The following is a 15,465-nucleotide window of genomic DNA, read 5'->3' on the forward strand; positions in this document are numbered from 1 at the left end:
ATCGTTCGAGCTCGAGAGCCACTGAATTCCCGTTGGATTGCTCTCGATAGCGAGAACACCTTGCGTCCCCGTCAACGGACCGGTACCTCGTGATATGCTCCGTTATCGATTGGTCGTACTAATCGTCGCACGTATGTATCTAACGATCATCGCTGTTCCGCGCTTATCTCGCGATCTCAACAGCAACGTCGTCGATCCCGTCTCGGCGGCCCCGTCTGTTACTGTAAGGAGACGACTGGTATCGGGAGGCTGTTGCAATATGTTGTTGTAGCTGTAATGTTAGAGAGCAGACTGCGTGTACTGTTATTTCTGGTATGCTGTTTCGCGTGTCGCCGAGTATGCGAATGCGGCCGGGGGCGGGGGGAGGGGGAATTATAGCTGCGGGTGAAAGCTGCAATAAGAGCGTAGGATTTGCGCGGAGGATTTTCCGTTAGCGGAAGGATTATAATCCTGCTGTAAAGGGTTGTTGCGGGATGGTGCGGAGGAAGGGCTCGGGGACCTTCCGGGGATCGGATACTTAATTTCCTTAATTCACCTCTCCCTCGATTATAGTCACTTTTCTTAATTAACCATTAAAACCATTGTTGCCCGTAGAGGAGACCCGACCTGGTTGCCCTCCGAATCGTCTTCGCCGAGACCGAAATAGCGAAAAATGCGCGCGCGAGACGAGAGAACTTGTGTGCTTCTTAATCTTTCTCACAGTGTGTGTATGTATGTCTTTTGATTGATTTATTACCGGTGATTCAGCGTACTTGGTCCGTAAACTAATTGGTCGTACTTTGAAGCTCTCCCGGCGTATTTAGGTCTGCGACGTTTTGGTACTAACATTTGATTAGAGTACCGACGATCGATTTTCCGATATGCAACTCGATTTCATTAATTAAAAAACGCGCTTCGCCTGCACGCGCGTCTTATTGTTAGTTGTCGAATAGTGAAATAAATTGAGGAACGTTTAAAGATCGCGAATGTTTCTTAGATATTTTTACGATGTACTTTTCAAATATTTTTTTTCTTTTTTTTTTTTGTAAACGTAATGTCGCGTGACAAAAAAAATATTAGATCAATTTTGCTTCTTCGACAGTATCGGCACTCGTCGTCGAAAGTCCTCGTCTCGAAGATGCTGGGCTCGGCTTATTACGATCTTGGCGATTTGCGCAATCAGGCCGGGTCTGACGATAGTGATAGCATATAGAAAAGAACACGATATATAAACAACCAAAGCGCCAAACTACGAGTACCATCGATGCTAGCTGCGTAGTACCAGCGCCATTTACCTAATCGCTACTAGTCGAAAAGTCTAGGCTGAGTCGGTGCCGGGAATGATCGCCTCCGATCGGCCTGTCGGCGAGAATGAGATCTGCGACTGTCGATAATCGTAATTTCGCAACAATTTTAATAACTGCCAATTACAGTCGTATCAAAAAATTATTTTGCGAATTATGTTTTGAGAGATATTAATAGATCGATTTTAATTTAACACGATACTTAGCTTCAATAGCGGAGAAGCCGGAAAAATGACGCCGACATACTATGCAATTTGTTCCGTTCCTGTGATTGATTATACCGAGTAAATTAACGGATGTCGTTGTATACATACAACGACATATATACAATCCAATTACCGCGCGAAGAATTATCAACCCGCTATTTCGCGAGATTTTGCTTCCTGCAATTTGGGAAAACGGAATTAGTTCGTGTTCATTTTACCCGATTAAAAATACAAGGAGAGTAGGAGTTTCAACTTTGACGTCTCGGGAGTATCCAAATAGCGCGGAAAAACGAAATGGGAAAGGGCGAAAATATACAATCTCGCGGAGAGCTCGTTCATTTCCAGCTGTCGCGAGTCGCACTCGGGGATACTCACGGCAGTCGCGATACGAGGAGCTTTCGCCTCCTTCGCGGCCCCTCGGAGACGAGATCTCGGCACCGGTTTCCCCATGTTGCCATTCTCGCGTTCAAATCTTCCGACTTGTTCGTCGTATATCTATCTATCTATCCTATCTACGATACGTGTGTCCGCCGTCCGACGTCGAGACGACGCTGGCGATTCGCCCAGTTGAACACAATTCGGTCGGTACTCTGTTTCTCTTTTCTTCCTCCCCCTCCCCAACCCCCCTTAATTTTTTTACGGTCTCCAACACGCGTGCGGTCGATCAACGTATACGATGCTGCTCGCTCGCCGAGCCTTTTTTATGCCTTTAGAGTCATTTCATGACTGAAAAAAGCTTATGGAATGCAAGCTTATTAAAGCCGATCAGGAAGGTACCGAGTCCTCGACCGACAACGGAGGAGACTTTTTCGATTTGCTATATTGGTTCAGGCGAACTCGCGTGGACTTGGGCTCGTGAACGCGCGGATCTTCCTCCACATATTCCCAATTATTTATTCTTTTTGATAAATCCTCTTTTGTTCTCAATGAAATCCATAATATTCCTGTATACCTTTATCTATCACATATAACATTCCATATTTTAAGATTTTATGAACTATCGTAAAATATTTCTAGTCAACGAAATAAATATCAACAACTATGTATTAAAATTGTGAAATTATAAGAAATGTTCTACGTTTATATAATTTCTCTGTTTCAATATGTTGTTATTTCTTATTACTTAAAAAACGTATATACATATTCACATGCAGGCAATAAATTTTTATAGAAACAAGCAATAAATTTTACAATCGTCTACTTTAATGAAAGTTCAATTTCAATCAAACAGATTTTACTTCTTCAAACGGATAGATATTCTTTTTATATTATTATATATCTATAATTTTTTCTTAATGATACGCTCTTGATTATTTTAAGATCGAGGATTTCTGTTTTTAAGATTGATAACTGTATTTATGACTCATTTTGGCGAATTAATCATAATCAATATTATTCAAAGAAATATAGCAAGGATCACTGATTTATAATAATAAATACTAATTATGATGGCGAGCGAATATTATCTCTAAGGGAAAACTCGAGGTCAATCACACGGAACAATCCTCGTTATCTCGACAACTTCGAGGAATAGGAATGCGTATATATGTACGCAACCGGCAATTTAGATTAAGAACAAAATGGTTTTCTTTTTCGTTAGATTGCTGCTTGAGACACACATATATAAATGCTTCTTCAATTTTAAGGAAAGATCCGTACGCACGCGAGGGAAGACCTTTTTTTTGTCGAATCGACGTCGGTCGCTTGATCGTGTACATAATGTCTCGTGTACATGTGTGTATTTGTGTATACATGTATGCGTACGTTTGCCACGTGTATGCATGAAACTGTGTATCCCTATATGAATGACAGGCCAGCTCTTCGTTGATCACGAAAATCCCAACATTCGAGAATGCGCGTGAATTGAAAATAGAATTTAAAAAACGGTAACTTAGCGCGTAACAGCTCGTTTTACTCCATTTTTTTTCTCGACGTGTCTCGCGTGTACGTGAGCGCAGAATCGCGCACGCACGCGTATGTGTATGTGTATATGTGTGTGTTCGTCCGTGTCTATGCGCGTGTGTACATGTGTGTATTTAATGAGTGAATGCGTGTCTGGGAGTGTGAATCCTGTTCGTGTACCTAATTGCACTTATTCGAAAAAACGGAACATAAGGTTGAACGCAAGATGGCGGCCGGACGGCCCTGGAACGTATGTGTAGGTAATATACACCCTTGTTTAATTTACTTTAATAAGAAACTCTATATACCGCTTTTGTCTCTATCGCGTTCGCTGTTGTCGCCCCGGTCAAGCGCGCTCGAACTAAATCCTTTTGCTGCTACGATAGCCTTATCTATTTTCGTTCGTGCTACTGTGCAAGTCGTAAAAACGTAACTTCATAACTTAGGCACAATTTGGAACTGTTTAGACCATTTTCACACGACCCCGACTGCTGACGCCCGTGTGTCCGTCGATATCGTGGTGACGAGACAGTCTATTTGCGATGTCCGCGAATCGATGGCAAAAGTAACGCGTAACAAATCAAATTACTGGAAAATGAAAATACTGACATTTGCTGAAATTAAATATCTCAATTTCAATATACCAATATATCCAGAGTAAATTACTTATTATTTTATATAGTACGATTTCTCTTTTATTACCACACGTAGCTTAAAAAGTTCGGCAATTTAGAAAGAGCTGAAATATACGAGTATTCAAACATTTTTTTTTGCACATTTACTCTCATTTGAAAAATGACACGCATTACGTAAAACTATGTATGCAATACTTTTATCAAAATTCAAAGTTTTAAATAAGCTCATTATTTCAAAGAAAATATAATTAAATTACAATAATCGCCTTTCTCGGGAACATTTTCAGATATTTTTTTATTGACAAACGAATTAATTAAAAAATAAGCACATAGTAACGTAACGATCAAAAATGTCGACAGGGTATAAGAATTAAATCGTTCCAAATTCGAGGATGCAAATCGCGAATGTCCCTTTTGCACTCACGTTCGTAACACAGGAGCGTCTCTTGCTGTAACCATACCAAACGTGACAGTATTGTGAGGTAGCTGACATTGAGCCGTTTCAGGGCCAATCGGACCAAATCTTCCAGTTTTCCATTATCCAGAATCGCGTCCGAATCCCATTCTACCTTCGCGCGAACTGAAAGGGCGCCGAAGGGATCCGCGACCTCTTTCCGCTCTCCTCTCGCAAGGTCGGCGAGCGGAGAAAGGAAAGACGCGAGAAACCCCTCAGTTTCCTCTCGTTCTGCCGATCGAGGCCCGATGATGAAAGCGGGAAGAGCACGCGCGCGAGAACATAAAAAGGTGTGCAAACGAAAACGCAAAAAACAGGAATCTTTGGACCCGACTTTCCGAGCGATGCCCGCCATCTTGGTCCCGTCTGACCACCGGTGTGGATCAACGTAATTTCGCGATCACGCTTCTTCCGTCTTCCTTTTCTTCCTATTTACCTATCTATCTAGCTCTCTCGCTCTCTTTCACTCTTTCTTTTCTCTCGCTCTCTTTTTCCCCCCTCTCTTTCCCCTACTTGCTCGTTTTGTCCCGTTTGTTCTCGGTTTGCCTTCTCTTACTCGTTTTTACTTTGTCTTCGCACACCGTAATTACAATAGTCTTTTTTCTTTATATATATATAATATATATATATAATATATCCGTAATCTTATTACATATACACTAGCTGGTTACAATAATTTGTGAAAAATATACATCAAAATTTTGTTACTTTTTACATCACAGATATTTTAATATAATATATCATCTTTTAATTCTTAAAGATTTCTGTTCCTCCCCGTATATTCGATCAATCCGTCACTCGCCGGATTGTTTAGCGTATCGCCCGCGACGAAGGGAGGGACGACGGGATGTACAAGCGCGAACGGACCGAGAAGAACTAAGGGATTCTTTTGAATTCTCCGATCGCAAAGAACAAAGTTACGCGTCAGGATATCTTTTATGCATGCGTTTTTTTTCCTACTCTATCGCAGTACGATAATTACCATGTATTTCCAAGACAATGAGATTTCTCAGCAAAAGACTTCGCAACAGAGATATCTAAAAAAAAAGAAGCATAACGGATGGGCGTCTAAAAGGCATTCTGATCCTTCGGACGTCTTTCAGACACCTTTCGCACGTTTCTCGTTCAAAATTTCAAGACTTTTGCATTCTCTGCGAATATAACTATGCATTTTAGAAAGATAACGATATACATAAAACATCGAATTTCTTATCAAATTGTTCTTCAGAATCGGACGAGAATTGTCATTGCGCGAATATTGTAAACGCGTGCATGAAAGAAACCTAGACCTACTCGATTTCTCAATAACGGAGAACAACGATGCGATTTCGATTTGAGAGGAGCTTCCGTCTCGCCTTCGTCCCGCCGTCTCTCCCCGGAGAAAAAAAAAGAAAAGAACGGAAAGATCGACAGTGCTTCAACAATCGCGTCTACAACGGTACATGCCTAGCCTCGAGTTCTCTCATATCTCTTTCCCCGACGATCGCGCGTAGCAAATTCCTAGAGAGAGACCGGGAGTCCCTCTGTAGATTTTACTCGAAGAAAGTCGCCAAAATGATAAGACAAACATCTCCCTCAGTCGACGTCAATAATCCCTCCCTTCTCGAGCGAAGGAACGAAAAGACCTTCGCTCTCGCGTATCATCGATCGCTCGGTCCGGACGGCGATCGCGCTTCATCGGTGTTTCGTAAGTAATCACGCCCAGTGTGAGAATCCTCGGCGTTGCCGCGAGAGAACGAAGTGTAACGCAAATACGCGCGTCTAAACTGTTATGGCGAACACGTCGACGTGTCACTGGGAGATCGTTACGCGGACGTATCGTTAATTACGCCGTCAGTTGATCGTACTAGTCGTCGCGGCCTAATCGTCCCATCCTAAAGAAGGGCGAGCCTCGCGCGTATCGCCCTCCAGTCCGCGTCGTCGAAAACGTCACCTCCTTGGTTACAACGTGCACGTATAACGCGTGCCCTGCACGATTAATTTTATACTAGCACATTACGTTATTTTGTTATTTTTTTTTTGCAACCTCAGAACTTTTAAGAGCTTTTAAGAAAATTTTGATCACTCAAGCAACAAATTCGTCTTTTAAATTATTATCTTGCTCATCGAACGTTTCAATTTCACTAGACTTCTGAAGCAGAAAACGTAAAACAATCCCATTATGTTCATTACCGAATCTCAATTATTTTTGATGGTAAATGCCAATGTATTTTATAACATCACTTTCTCTCTTATTCCGGCCAATTTTCGACTAGCGAGTGAATATGTGTAAAATTACAGGTACCGATTGGGTAACACATTCTATATAGAGAAAACCACCAACAATTTGATCGTCGTCTGCTTGCAGAATTTGATCCAATTACGACCAATACGGTGAAGAGGACAGGTATCCGTAGCAACGGCGAATTATTTTCGGCGACGCGGACGTCGGACGCGAATTCATCTCGTTTGTCCTACATTTTGCTTGCGCGCTTTTCTATCCTCCCTTGGTGTGTATATCACCTTTTCTCTCGCGAAGAAAAAAAGAAATACCGAAAGACGTACCGCGTTGCATCCGATGGATCGTGGAGATTTGAGATCCGCCGATTATAGACCGCACTAAACGTCGCGACGAAACATCGTAACCGTAATTGAATTAACGACAATCATAGTGTACGCACGTTTACTATCATCCGCACGATAAATATCTTTTTTTTTCACATCTAACGATAAATCTTTCGATAAAAGGTATCGGGCTTGAATTTCTGGGTGTGTCAGTGATGCGAATTCGCGGGTATAGGTTTTGGGTTGCTGGAGAGTGATAAAGGGGGGTTGGGGGTGGGGGAATGAGTGAGTTAGTGGTCGGAACAAGTGTATAAACATATTTCCCTCCTTTTCGCATAATAATGCCTGGTGAACGTTTAGAAAAAGACTTCGAGGCATCGAGTAGGTCAGATCACACCGAGTGACTTATATACTTCAATGAAGGTGTGTCTGCGAGGAAGTGAGGAGTAGGTGAGGTATAAAGGGAAGAGAGACACAGGCGGTGGTGTGGTGGTGGACAGTTAAAAAGTGACTTAGCGGACACAGGGCGAAGGAAGGTTTAAATTTACGTTTACACACAATCATAATTAGCTTGCATTTCGCTTTGTTGCTGTTCAGCTTGTTATTTTTTTCTTTAACCCTAAGGAGACCTTAACGTTTACACTCAATAACTTGTTTCCGCGTTTACGCGCGCTTCCTTTAAAGTTACATTATTCACGGTTTTTTTGCTTTAAATAGGGTAAATTTTAAGTTTAGTTCCAAAAAACACCGAGAGAGTAGCCTTGCCTATATGGTTTACTTTTTTCGTAGGTATAATTTTTTTTGCATTAATAAGGAATTTTTGCATTTTTAAAACACCGAACATACATGCCTTATACTTTATGTACAGCCTAGAGTCTTTCAGTCGTTACTTTTAAAGAGAGTCATGAGATGAGTGCGTGTGGATCATCCTTTTTTCGTTTCTTGCTGCTGCTCTATATATCCTCCTCTTTTCTGTATTCCTTTTCTTCTTTTATTCGCGTCACATTTTCCCGCGACTACGCTCGGCTATGCGAGAAAAATAGGAAATCCTGGCCCGCACTACAGTACTATTTTATTTTTCTTTTTCTTTTTTTGACGCCGTTTTCTCGCGTTCGTCTGGCCTCCGATCCTTCCTACTCCGGCTTTCGTCTCCGTCAATTTCGTCTTGGTCCAACGGTCTGCCTGCTACATTAACGAAATGACGAAATCGCCCCTTTAATACTAACCGCGGATCATCTCTCTATAAAAGCCAATTTTATAACTGAGAGAGGACCGACAGTCGCGCACGTCATTAAATTATTAGGGAAAGTAATAGAGATAAGAACGTTTCAACTTTTCATTCTATAACTTGGATACTATCTTAAATTTCTTAAGAAAATATATATTAATTCCAAATGAAGTTATATATAGATTTCAATGGAATTCTCTTCAACATATAGACGTAGTTGAAATTGAAAATATTTTTAAAATCTGGATTACAAACACGTCTATTCTATAATAGTTAAATTATCATCTTGATTCAATCATCAGACAAAATTTTGACTGAGAACGGCGTATCGACGTTTGCATTTGAAATTATTTATCTCTTATCGTAATTGTCAACTGGTAAAAATTCAAACTTTCATTGAGTTTCCAAGAGTCTTCGCCGAGCCGGAAAATTTGTCGTGCCCAAACTCTCGACTATGTTTCCTGTATCACAATCGCGAGCATAATTGGACGTGCATGACCGCGTGAATTTACAGTAAATCAAATGTGTGTGTGAGAAAGAGAGAGAGAGAGAGACGTGTGGCCGCTCGAAACGTCGATGTTCGTCATTCGTTCGATATTCGTGTCATCGTTACTTCAAAACCGGCGGCGGACGTCTCGAAGTCGTCCGTCCAAAATCCGTCCCGACGCGTCACGATGAAGTCTGCCGGTTCCCTAATGCATATATCGCTTTCGCGGGAGCCGCGATGTATGAGAAACGAAAACAGAGATTAAAACGTTCCTAGATTTAGTAAGTCTTTTCTCTTGCGCGCGCGAAGAAACGATACAACACTGCCTCCGCTCGCGCTGCTGCAACTGCAGCTTCTACTTTGTTTTTTTTCTCTCTCTTTTTTTTCTCTCTTTCCCTCTACGCAGTAGAAAATTTGTATTCGTATCAAAAAGTGGGCGTCTCGCGCTTCAAGAAAAAAACGAGAGCCGGCGTGCGCGCGCGCGCAACAGTATCCTTTCCTCTCTTACATCCCACGTTCTGATTTCGCGTTCTTTCGCATCCTTCTAGCTCTGCTTGGATTCGGACCGCGATTTAATCTCATAGCCAAAAGATCGCGATCCTCGTGGCCGTAATTGCTCGCAAAGAAGAGCCTATGGAATTATCTCCGTTTTCAAACTTTGTATGCAAAACAGAGAATTAGAGCTTGATATCCTTTTCATGCTGTTACTAATACTTGCAAATTTCTAAAATAAAATCCTTTCATTTTTTTTGTGTCAAAAAACTCGAAATATTTTATACTTATTTAAAAGATATTAAAACTACAAAATATTAGACACTCTTTACGCTGATCGTTATACGCGCAAATCATCCGTAAGAAAAGATATGGACGAACAAACGCGATGGCATCCCGAACGTGAGCCACTACGTTGATCGTTTGCGGATCGACGAAAAGATCACTCGACTTTGTAGGCAATTCTCAACAACGAAGATCGCATGCCGATATTTTCTGCATCCCTGCATCCCATTTTGCCGCGTTCACGACGCCCGAAACGTGGGACGCGTTCAAACGCGTCGAACGCTGGCCTCGAAACAACCGAGATTTATTAGAAATATTGTCGCCTCGTGAAAAAGAAAAACGTCACCTACGCGCGCCAACAAAAGCCTTGGCTCGTTCTCGCTTCGCACACGTTCGTAATGACCAAAAAATATATGTATATATAATATATTATTCCTTATATAATTATGTCGCTTCTTAGTTAAGTAGTGTTTAAATAGTAGATAATAAGTTTTTTTTTCTTTTTGCATTAGGTAGTTTTACACTCACAGAGGAAAAAATATGCTGTCGCGTCGGCATTTTTGTTCCATCGTTTGACCTTTCGTCGTCGTCCACCGATTGATAGTGGTTGCAGTAATTAATAATCGTAATAATAATCATCGAACGGCTAACATTTCGCGTTGCGCGTGTGCCACATACGTGATGCGCGTCACGCGGCGTGCCGAGCCTCCTTCGACGGGCTAAACAGGTCCACGACAGTCGCGGGACGCTTAACGGACTCGTACTGTCCGCGATCGTATCCCCGGGTCTCCGCGTCTATCGTAGAAGAAATGGATTTCGCATCGCCGTGCCGCGAAGGTAAAGAACATCTCGGCTGTAACGCCGCTGTAACGTGCACGCGCGCAACGCCTAAGTATCTCGTTATGTTCCCCATTTTTGTATACTCGCGTATATGTACTTGATGTGTGTATGTGTGTATGTATGTACGCTGAGCGCGTGTCGATATTTTTGTATGTGACACTTGTGTATATATTATACATATATATGAGAGAGAATCTCGTGGAATGTCGGGCGTGTAGAAACGCGGTCAGAATGGGTCCTTGCGTCTGCTAAAGCGTGTCGCGTGTGAATACTCGGCACGATGAACATGTCGCGTGTGTCTTTTATCCGTTACGTTTCTCGGTATACTCCGGTGCGAAATGTACTTTCGCCGTAAGTTTCGAAAGAGTTTCTCCTTCACGCGCGCCTAATACCAGGTTGGCCGGGCCAGGTGGGCCAGCCGGACGCGGGTTCGTACGGCGGGTATGCGCTAACTGGCGGAATCGCAGTGGGTTTTACGGTTGGTTGTGCTAGCATCTATGCATCGCCACTTTTTGTTCTCCCCCTTCTTGCACTGGACTTGGGCCTCGCAACGTTCGAGGTTTCTTCCGATCGGAATAGAGAGTGGTGTGGTCGTGGTGTGGTGGGGCAGGGGGCGGGGGATCAGGGTGGGGACAAGGTGTCATGGGATAATCGAGGGTATTATCGCGTCGGCGACGGTATTTGAGGATTCCCTTCGTCCCTGTTCGCTCGAATCGATCATTCGGCGCGCGCGACAAGTTTTCCATCGCCTACGTCGCGTCCCTCTCTTTTTCCATGCCCCGACACGAGGTATGGAGACGAGAGGATTGGGAGAATAGATCCCGAGCGCGAAGGGAAGCCCCGTTCGCGACGCGCAACAACGAGAAGGCGCACGAGGTTGCGGTGCGTGTGAGAAAGAGATCTGGGCTTGTGGGAATGTGGGCTTACTGTATATGGATCTTTTCATTTGTTTACTGTATTCATAACTGTATACTTTACTGATAACTGATACTGACTTTCGTCTACTCTACGGAGTCCTCCATGCTGAGCGCGGTGCCGCGCTGCTCCGCCGCCGCCGCCGCCGCTGCCGTCGCCGCCGGCTGTTGGCGTTAGTCGGCTCGCCGGATCTGCTGCTCGCGGTGTTGTAGCCCCTCTGCAGTTGCACGACCAGCCCGCTCACGGCAGCGTATTCCTTTTGTTGTTGCTGCGGCTGAGTCTTCTGGCTCGAATGATCTACTATAAGCTTACTATCACAGGCACTTTTTTTGTCAGTTGACGCGGCGTAGAGGTTGTGTAAGTCCGGGTAGTGATTCAGCTGTGGTTGCTGCTGTTGCTGTTGCAGGCTCAGAGGCTGCTTCCGGTCGCGATCCTCCTGGCCGCCGTTGTGAACCTCGCGCTCTCTGCTGCTGCGATCGATCCTCGAGTCACGAGTGCTGTCCTCGTCCCTGCTACCCGCTCGGGAGATCGACAGAGGCGTCGGCGGTGACGTCAGCCGATCGCTGCCGTCCTCCGTGCGACCCCTTTCCGACGGTGAGGGACTAAGATCGACCGTGGGCACGCGCTCCGGTCTCTCTGGCACCATCCTGCCCGTTGGTCCTCGATAACTCTCGTCCTCGCTACTGTCTTGCGCCATCCGCGGCAGCGGGGTCCTCCTCGAGTTTCTGCAGAGCTGATCGATCAGCGTTTTGCTGCTCATCGTCTCCGGATGTTGCGACGATGACGACTGCTGCTGCTGCTGACTTCTCGCCTCCGCTATCGCCCGCTGGTCCCTTGGAATGCCTGTCTCAAGGCTCGATCTGATCAGATTGTCCAGGAAACTGCCGTTCGCCCCGGGTGCATCGTAGATACTCTCCACCATGTCGCGTGGCCCCTTCGATATCGAAGCGCTTCGAGAATTCGAAGTTCCGGCCGCGTCTGTCGTTCCGGATACGCCAACCCCGTCCCGTTCTCGTTGCTGCTGGTGTTGCTGCTGTACTATGGTGGCGTTTCGTTGTTGCTCTTGCAATCCACGCATTCTCTGCGACGCGAAATATTGTTCCGGAAGGATCGGCACGTTCGGCGCGCCACCCATAAATGGGGAGGGCATGAAGGGCGTCGGGTTCCAGAAGTTAAAGGGTCCGAACGGCAGGTGGGGCATGCCTTCCATGAACGGAGGCATTTTCAGTCCGTTCGGACCGGGTATACCACCGGGCGGTGTGAACGGTTTCTGCGGCTTCAGCTGCGGCTTCTTGTCGACGCCAGCAGTGCTCGGCCGCATCGCCGCGGCCGCTGCCGCCGCCGCCGCCGCTGCCGTCGTCGCAGTTTCCTTCGACTTGTCATCCGGTCCCTGCTTCTGGTCCCTGCGAAAAGAATAAAAGTTTAAATTACAAATCTTAATAATATATTCTTTATAATAATTCGCGATATGTGGTTTTAAAAAAATGTTCCGCTAGTTCAAAGACATTATGATTTGTCACATAGACAGATTTGTTACATCGTTCACGACCGATACTAGTTATTTGTAATTTCAATGAGAAAAATTAACAAAAAGAAAAACAAGACGGAAAACTTTTTAATCGACTTGCCTCTTGCGCGGCCTCATGAGATGCCGCTCCTTGACTTTGTACTCAAGGGTGGAGTGCGGAACTCCGTAAAAGCTGCCAGCACGATGCACGCTCATCTCGCCGCGCTGAACTGCGCGTACCGCTTCGACAAGACTGTCCCTGTCGTAGTTCCTGTATTTCCCGCGCTTAGGTCTGGTACCCTTGCCGCCGGTACCAGGTTTCGATTTGTTCGCATCCTGTGACTGCTGCTTGGATTGCTGTTGATGCGCCGGCGACTGCTGTTGCTGTTGTTGCGGCGGTTGCGGAGGTGTGTAACGGCCCCTCTTGAATGGACTCGGGTCTGTCATCATACTTTGCTGTGATGGAACGCCGGCCGATTGGCAGCCCGCTATACCGGCCGCGCCAGGCGTCTGACCTTCTTGGAATTTGACGCTGATGCTCTTGGCGATGACGTCGCGGAAATTGACGGCCACCGCTTTACCCACCAGCGAATTCGTAGGGCTGCTGGTGCCGGAGAACGCTGGACTAGCTCGTTCCAGGAGACCCGGACTCGAGGCGGCAGCCGCGAAGCTCTGGGCGAACGCGGCGGAAGTCGGCTCGCCGTTTTTGCTAGAACAGCCCGGCGTGCTGGCGGGCTTGTAGGACGGAATCTTCAATATCGCTCTGCCCTGAGCGCTGTCGCTGGCTTCTTCCTCGATGTTGGGATTGAAGTCGTCGTTCGTCATGGGCCCGCGCTGCTGTTGCTGCTGCTGCTGTGACTGCGTCTGCTGATGCGCGGCGAGAGGATGGTGCTGATGATGATGCGGCTGCGATTGGTCTCCGTTTACGTTCTTGTTCAGCCTCTTGTCTTCGCTCATCAACTTCCTCATCACCTCGGGTATGCGATAGTCTCGCGTATCCATGCCTACTGTTGCAATATTTGTATTATTAAAACATTTGTAATCTGTAAATGTGATATTGGTAAATGCATTACTTAGGTAATGAGATAATTTAACTTTAGAAAATAATAAAGGAATGAGAAATAAACTTAAAGAAACTTTCACACACAAATCCAAGTTTAATTCAAATTTTTCTTTTTGCATAGCACAAAAGTATTTATTAAATTTAGCATAACTTTTTTTAAATAGTTCGTAATAAGACTCAAACAATACGAAAATAATTTAATATAAATTTAATGACGACTTTGATACAAATCGTTATATATTATCGCGAAATTGTCTAACGTTTTATTTTCCATCAAGTAGTTGTTATAATTTAAAATATGGATGTAAACTATTCAAATTGAATTGCATCTATCTTCAAAGGTAGAAAAAAGTATTGGCGAGCTGATTAACTAGGCCCTGGCTTCTATCGATTCTAGAAGTCCTATTGTAGCGTAATACACTTTTCGGCTTTCCTCTCCTGACGCAGATTGGTCGATCAGTCAGTGGACAAAATAAACGAATGCTTATTGGAAATGACCCAAATCCCGAGTATCAACGCACTATGTTGTTTTGTAACAAGCTAATTTTGTACGTGTGTATAGTCTTATGTAATTGTATTAATAAATGTAAAAAAATTTATTTTTTTAATTTTAGAAATTTAAAACTTATCAAGAATTTTAATTGCCATCGGAACTTTGATAAACAATCAAAATTGCAATTCTTAAATAAAAATAAGGGATAAACGCTTTAATTCACACAGTAGCTTTTAAGTTAGTTTCAATATCACTTCAAGAAATTTAGATAATTGATTTTACCTAATGGTGCAGCGGCAGCCAACATCTTTTGAATGTAAGGGCCAATGTTAGCGTGCTCCAGTCCCGGCCATTCAGCTCCTGTTTCGTGTCCCCGCTGCAGCAGGTGCCTGAGGGAATCGCCACCGGTCCCTTCGAGAGTGGAAAACCTTACGAGATCCTCCAACGAGAGCAGAGGCTTCAACAGGGCCTTCTCGACTTCCTTCTCCTCTTCCGCACCGGATAATTCTTTGTCGTCCACCTGTTAAAAATATCTCTTCTAGCGTTTTCTGCATATTCCGCGCTTACAAAAGAGCATCTAAATTGCAGATTACAGTCAAGTTGTCCTCTCGAGGAAAGTAAAACTAGAAGCTTCCACTCCGTCTCCGGAGACGTGAATAGAAGCATCGCTTTTCTCATCAATAGTCATTAAACAATCATTACTGCTGGTAAATGACAACTTCTTTATTCGAGAGTGCTTCATCGAGAGGTGTCTGTCTGAAGAGTACATGTATTTGTGTCGTGTGTAGGTGTCAATTGTTCATGTAAATATATACAAAGTGTTTCCTGTAAAGTGACCGCATTGCATATTTTTCAAAAAATATCAAAATGGAGAAGAACGTAATAGAGGAAAAGTTGTTTTAGCTTTCAGGATATTGTACACACACACACACGCACAGACGGATTTTAAATATATAAAAAGAAATCACGCACCAGTTTTAACTATTTTAAGATGACATTTTTAAGAACGTCATTCTTGAGAATCTCGCTTTAAAACTTCTTTGCGAACTTTGATATTTATCTTATTTTATAAAAAAAAAAACAAGTCGCTCTCGTACGCAGAGAACTGTGAACTGGAAGACTACCCTCTTC

At 44.1% G+C, this 15,465-nt stretch overlaps 1 protein-coding gene across 7 annotated transcripts in view; it reads right to left on the minus strand.

Moving 5' to 3' along the window:
• Positions 1–809: 809 nt before the first annotated feature.
• LOC105206711 (mushroom body large-type Kenyon cell-specific protein 1) overlaps positions 810–15,465 on the minus strand; it is a 50,767-nt gene continuing 36,111 nt past the window's right edge. For 5 of the 7 annotated variants that reach the window (XM_039458386.1, XM_026131534.2, XM_039458381.1 and 2 more), the window contains 3 exons: positions 14,617–14,854; positions 12,900–13,785; positions 810–12,674 (listed from right to left, as the gene is read on the minus strand). In XM_039458386.1, the coding sequence (XP_039314320.1) occupies positions 11,363–12,674; positions 12,900–13,785; positions 14,617–14,854 (2,436 nt within the window). In that variant the 3' untranslated portion in view covers positions 810–11,362. The remainder of the gene's footprint in view (positions 12,675–12,899; positions 13,786–14,616; positions 14,855–15,465) is intronic. The other 2 variants (XM_026131536.2, XM_039458382.1) reach the window with 1 other exon arrangement.

This window comes from Solenopsis invicta, chromosome 16 (assembly GCF_016802725.1).
Source record: "Solenopsis invicta isolate M01_SB chromosome 16, UNIL_Sinv_3.0, whole genome shotgun sequence".
Lineage (NCBI taxonomy): Eukaryota > Metazoa > Arthropoda > Insecta > Hymenoptera > Formicidae > Solenopsis > Solenopsis invicta.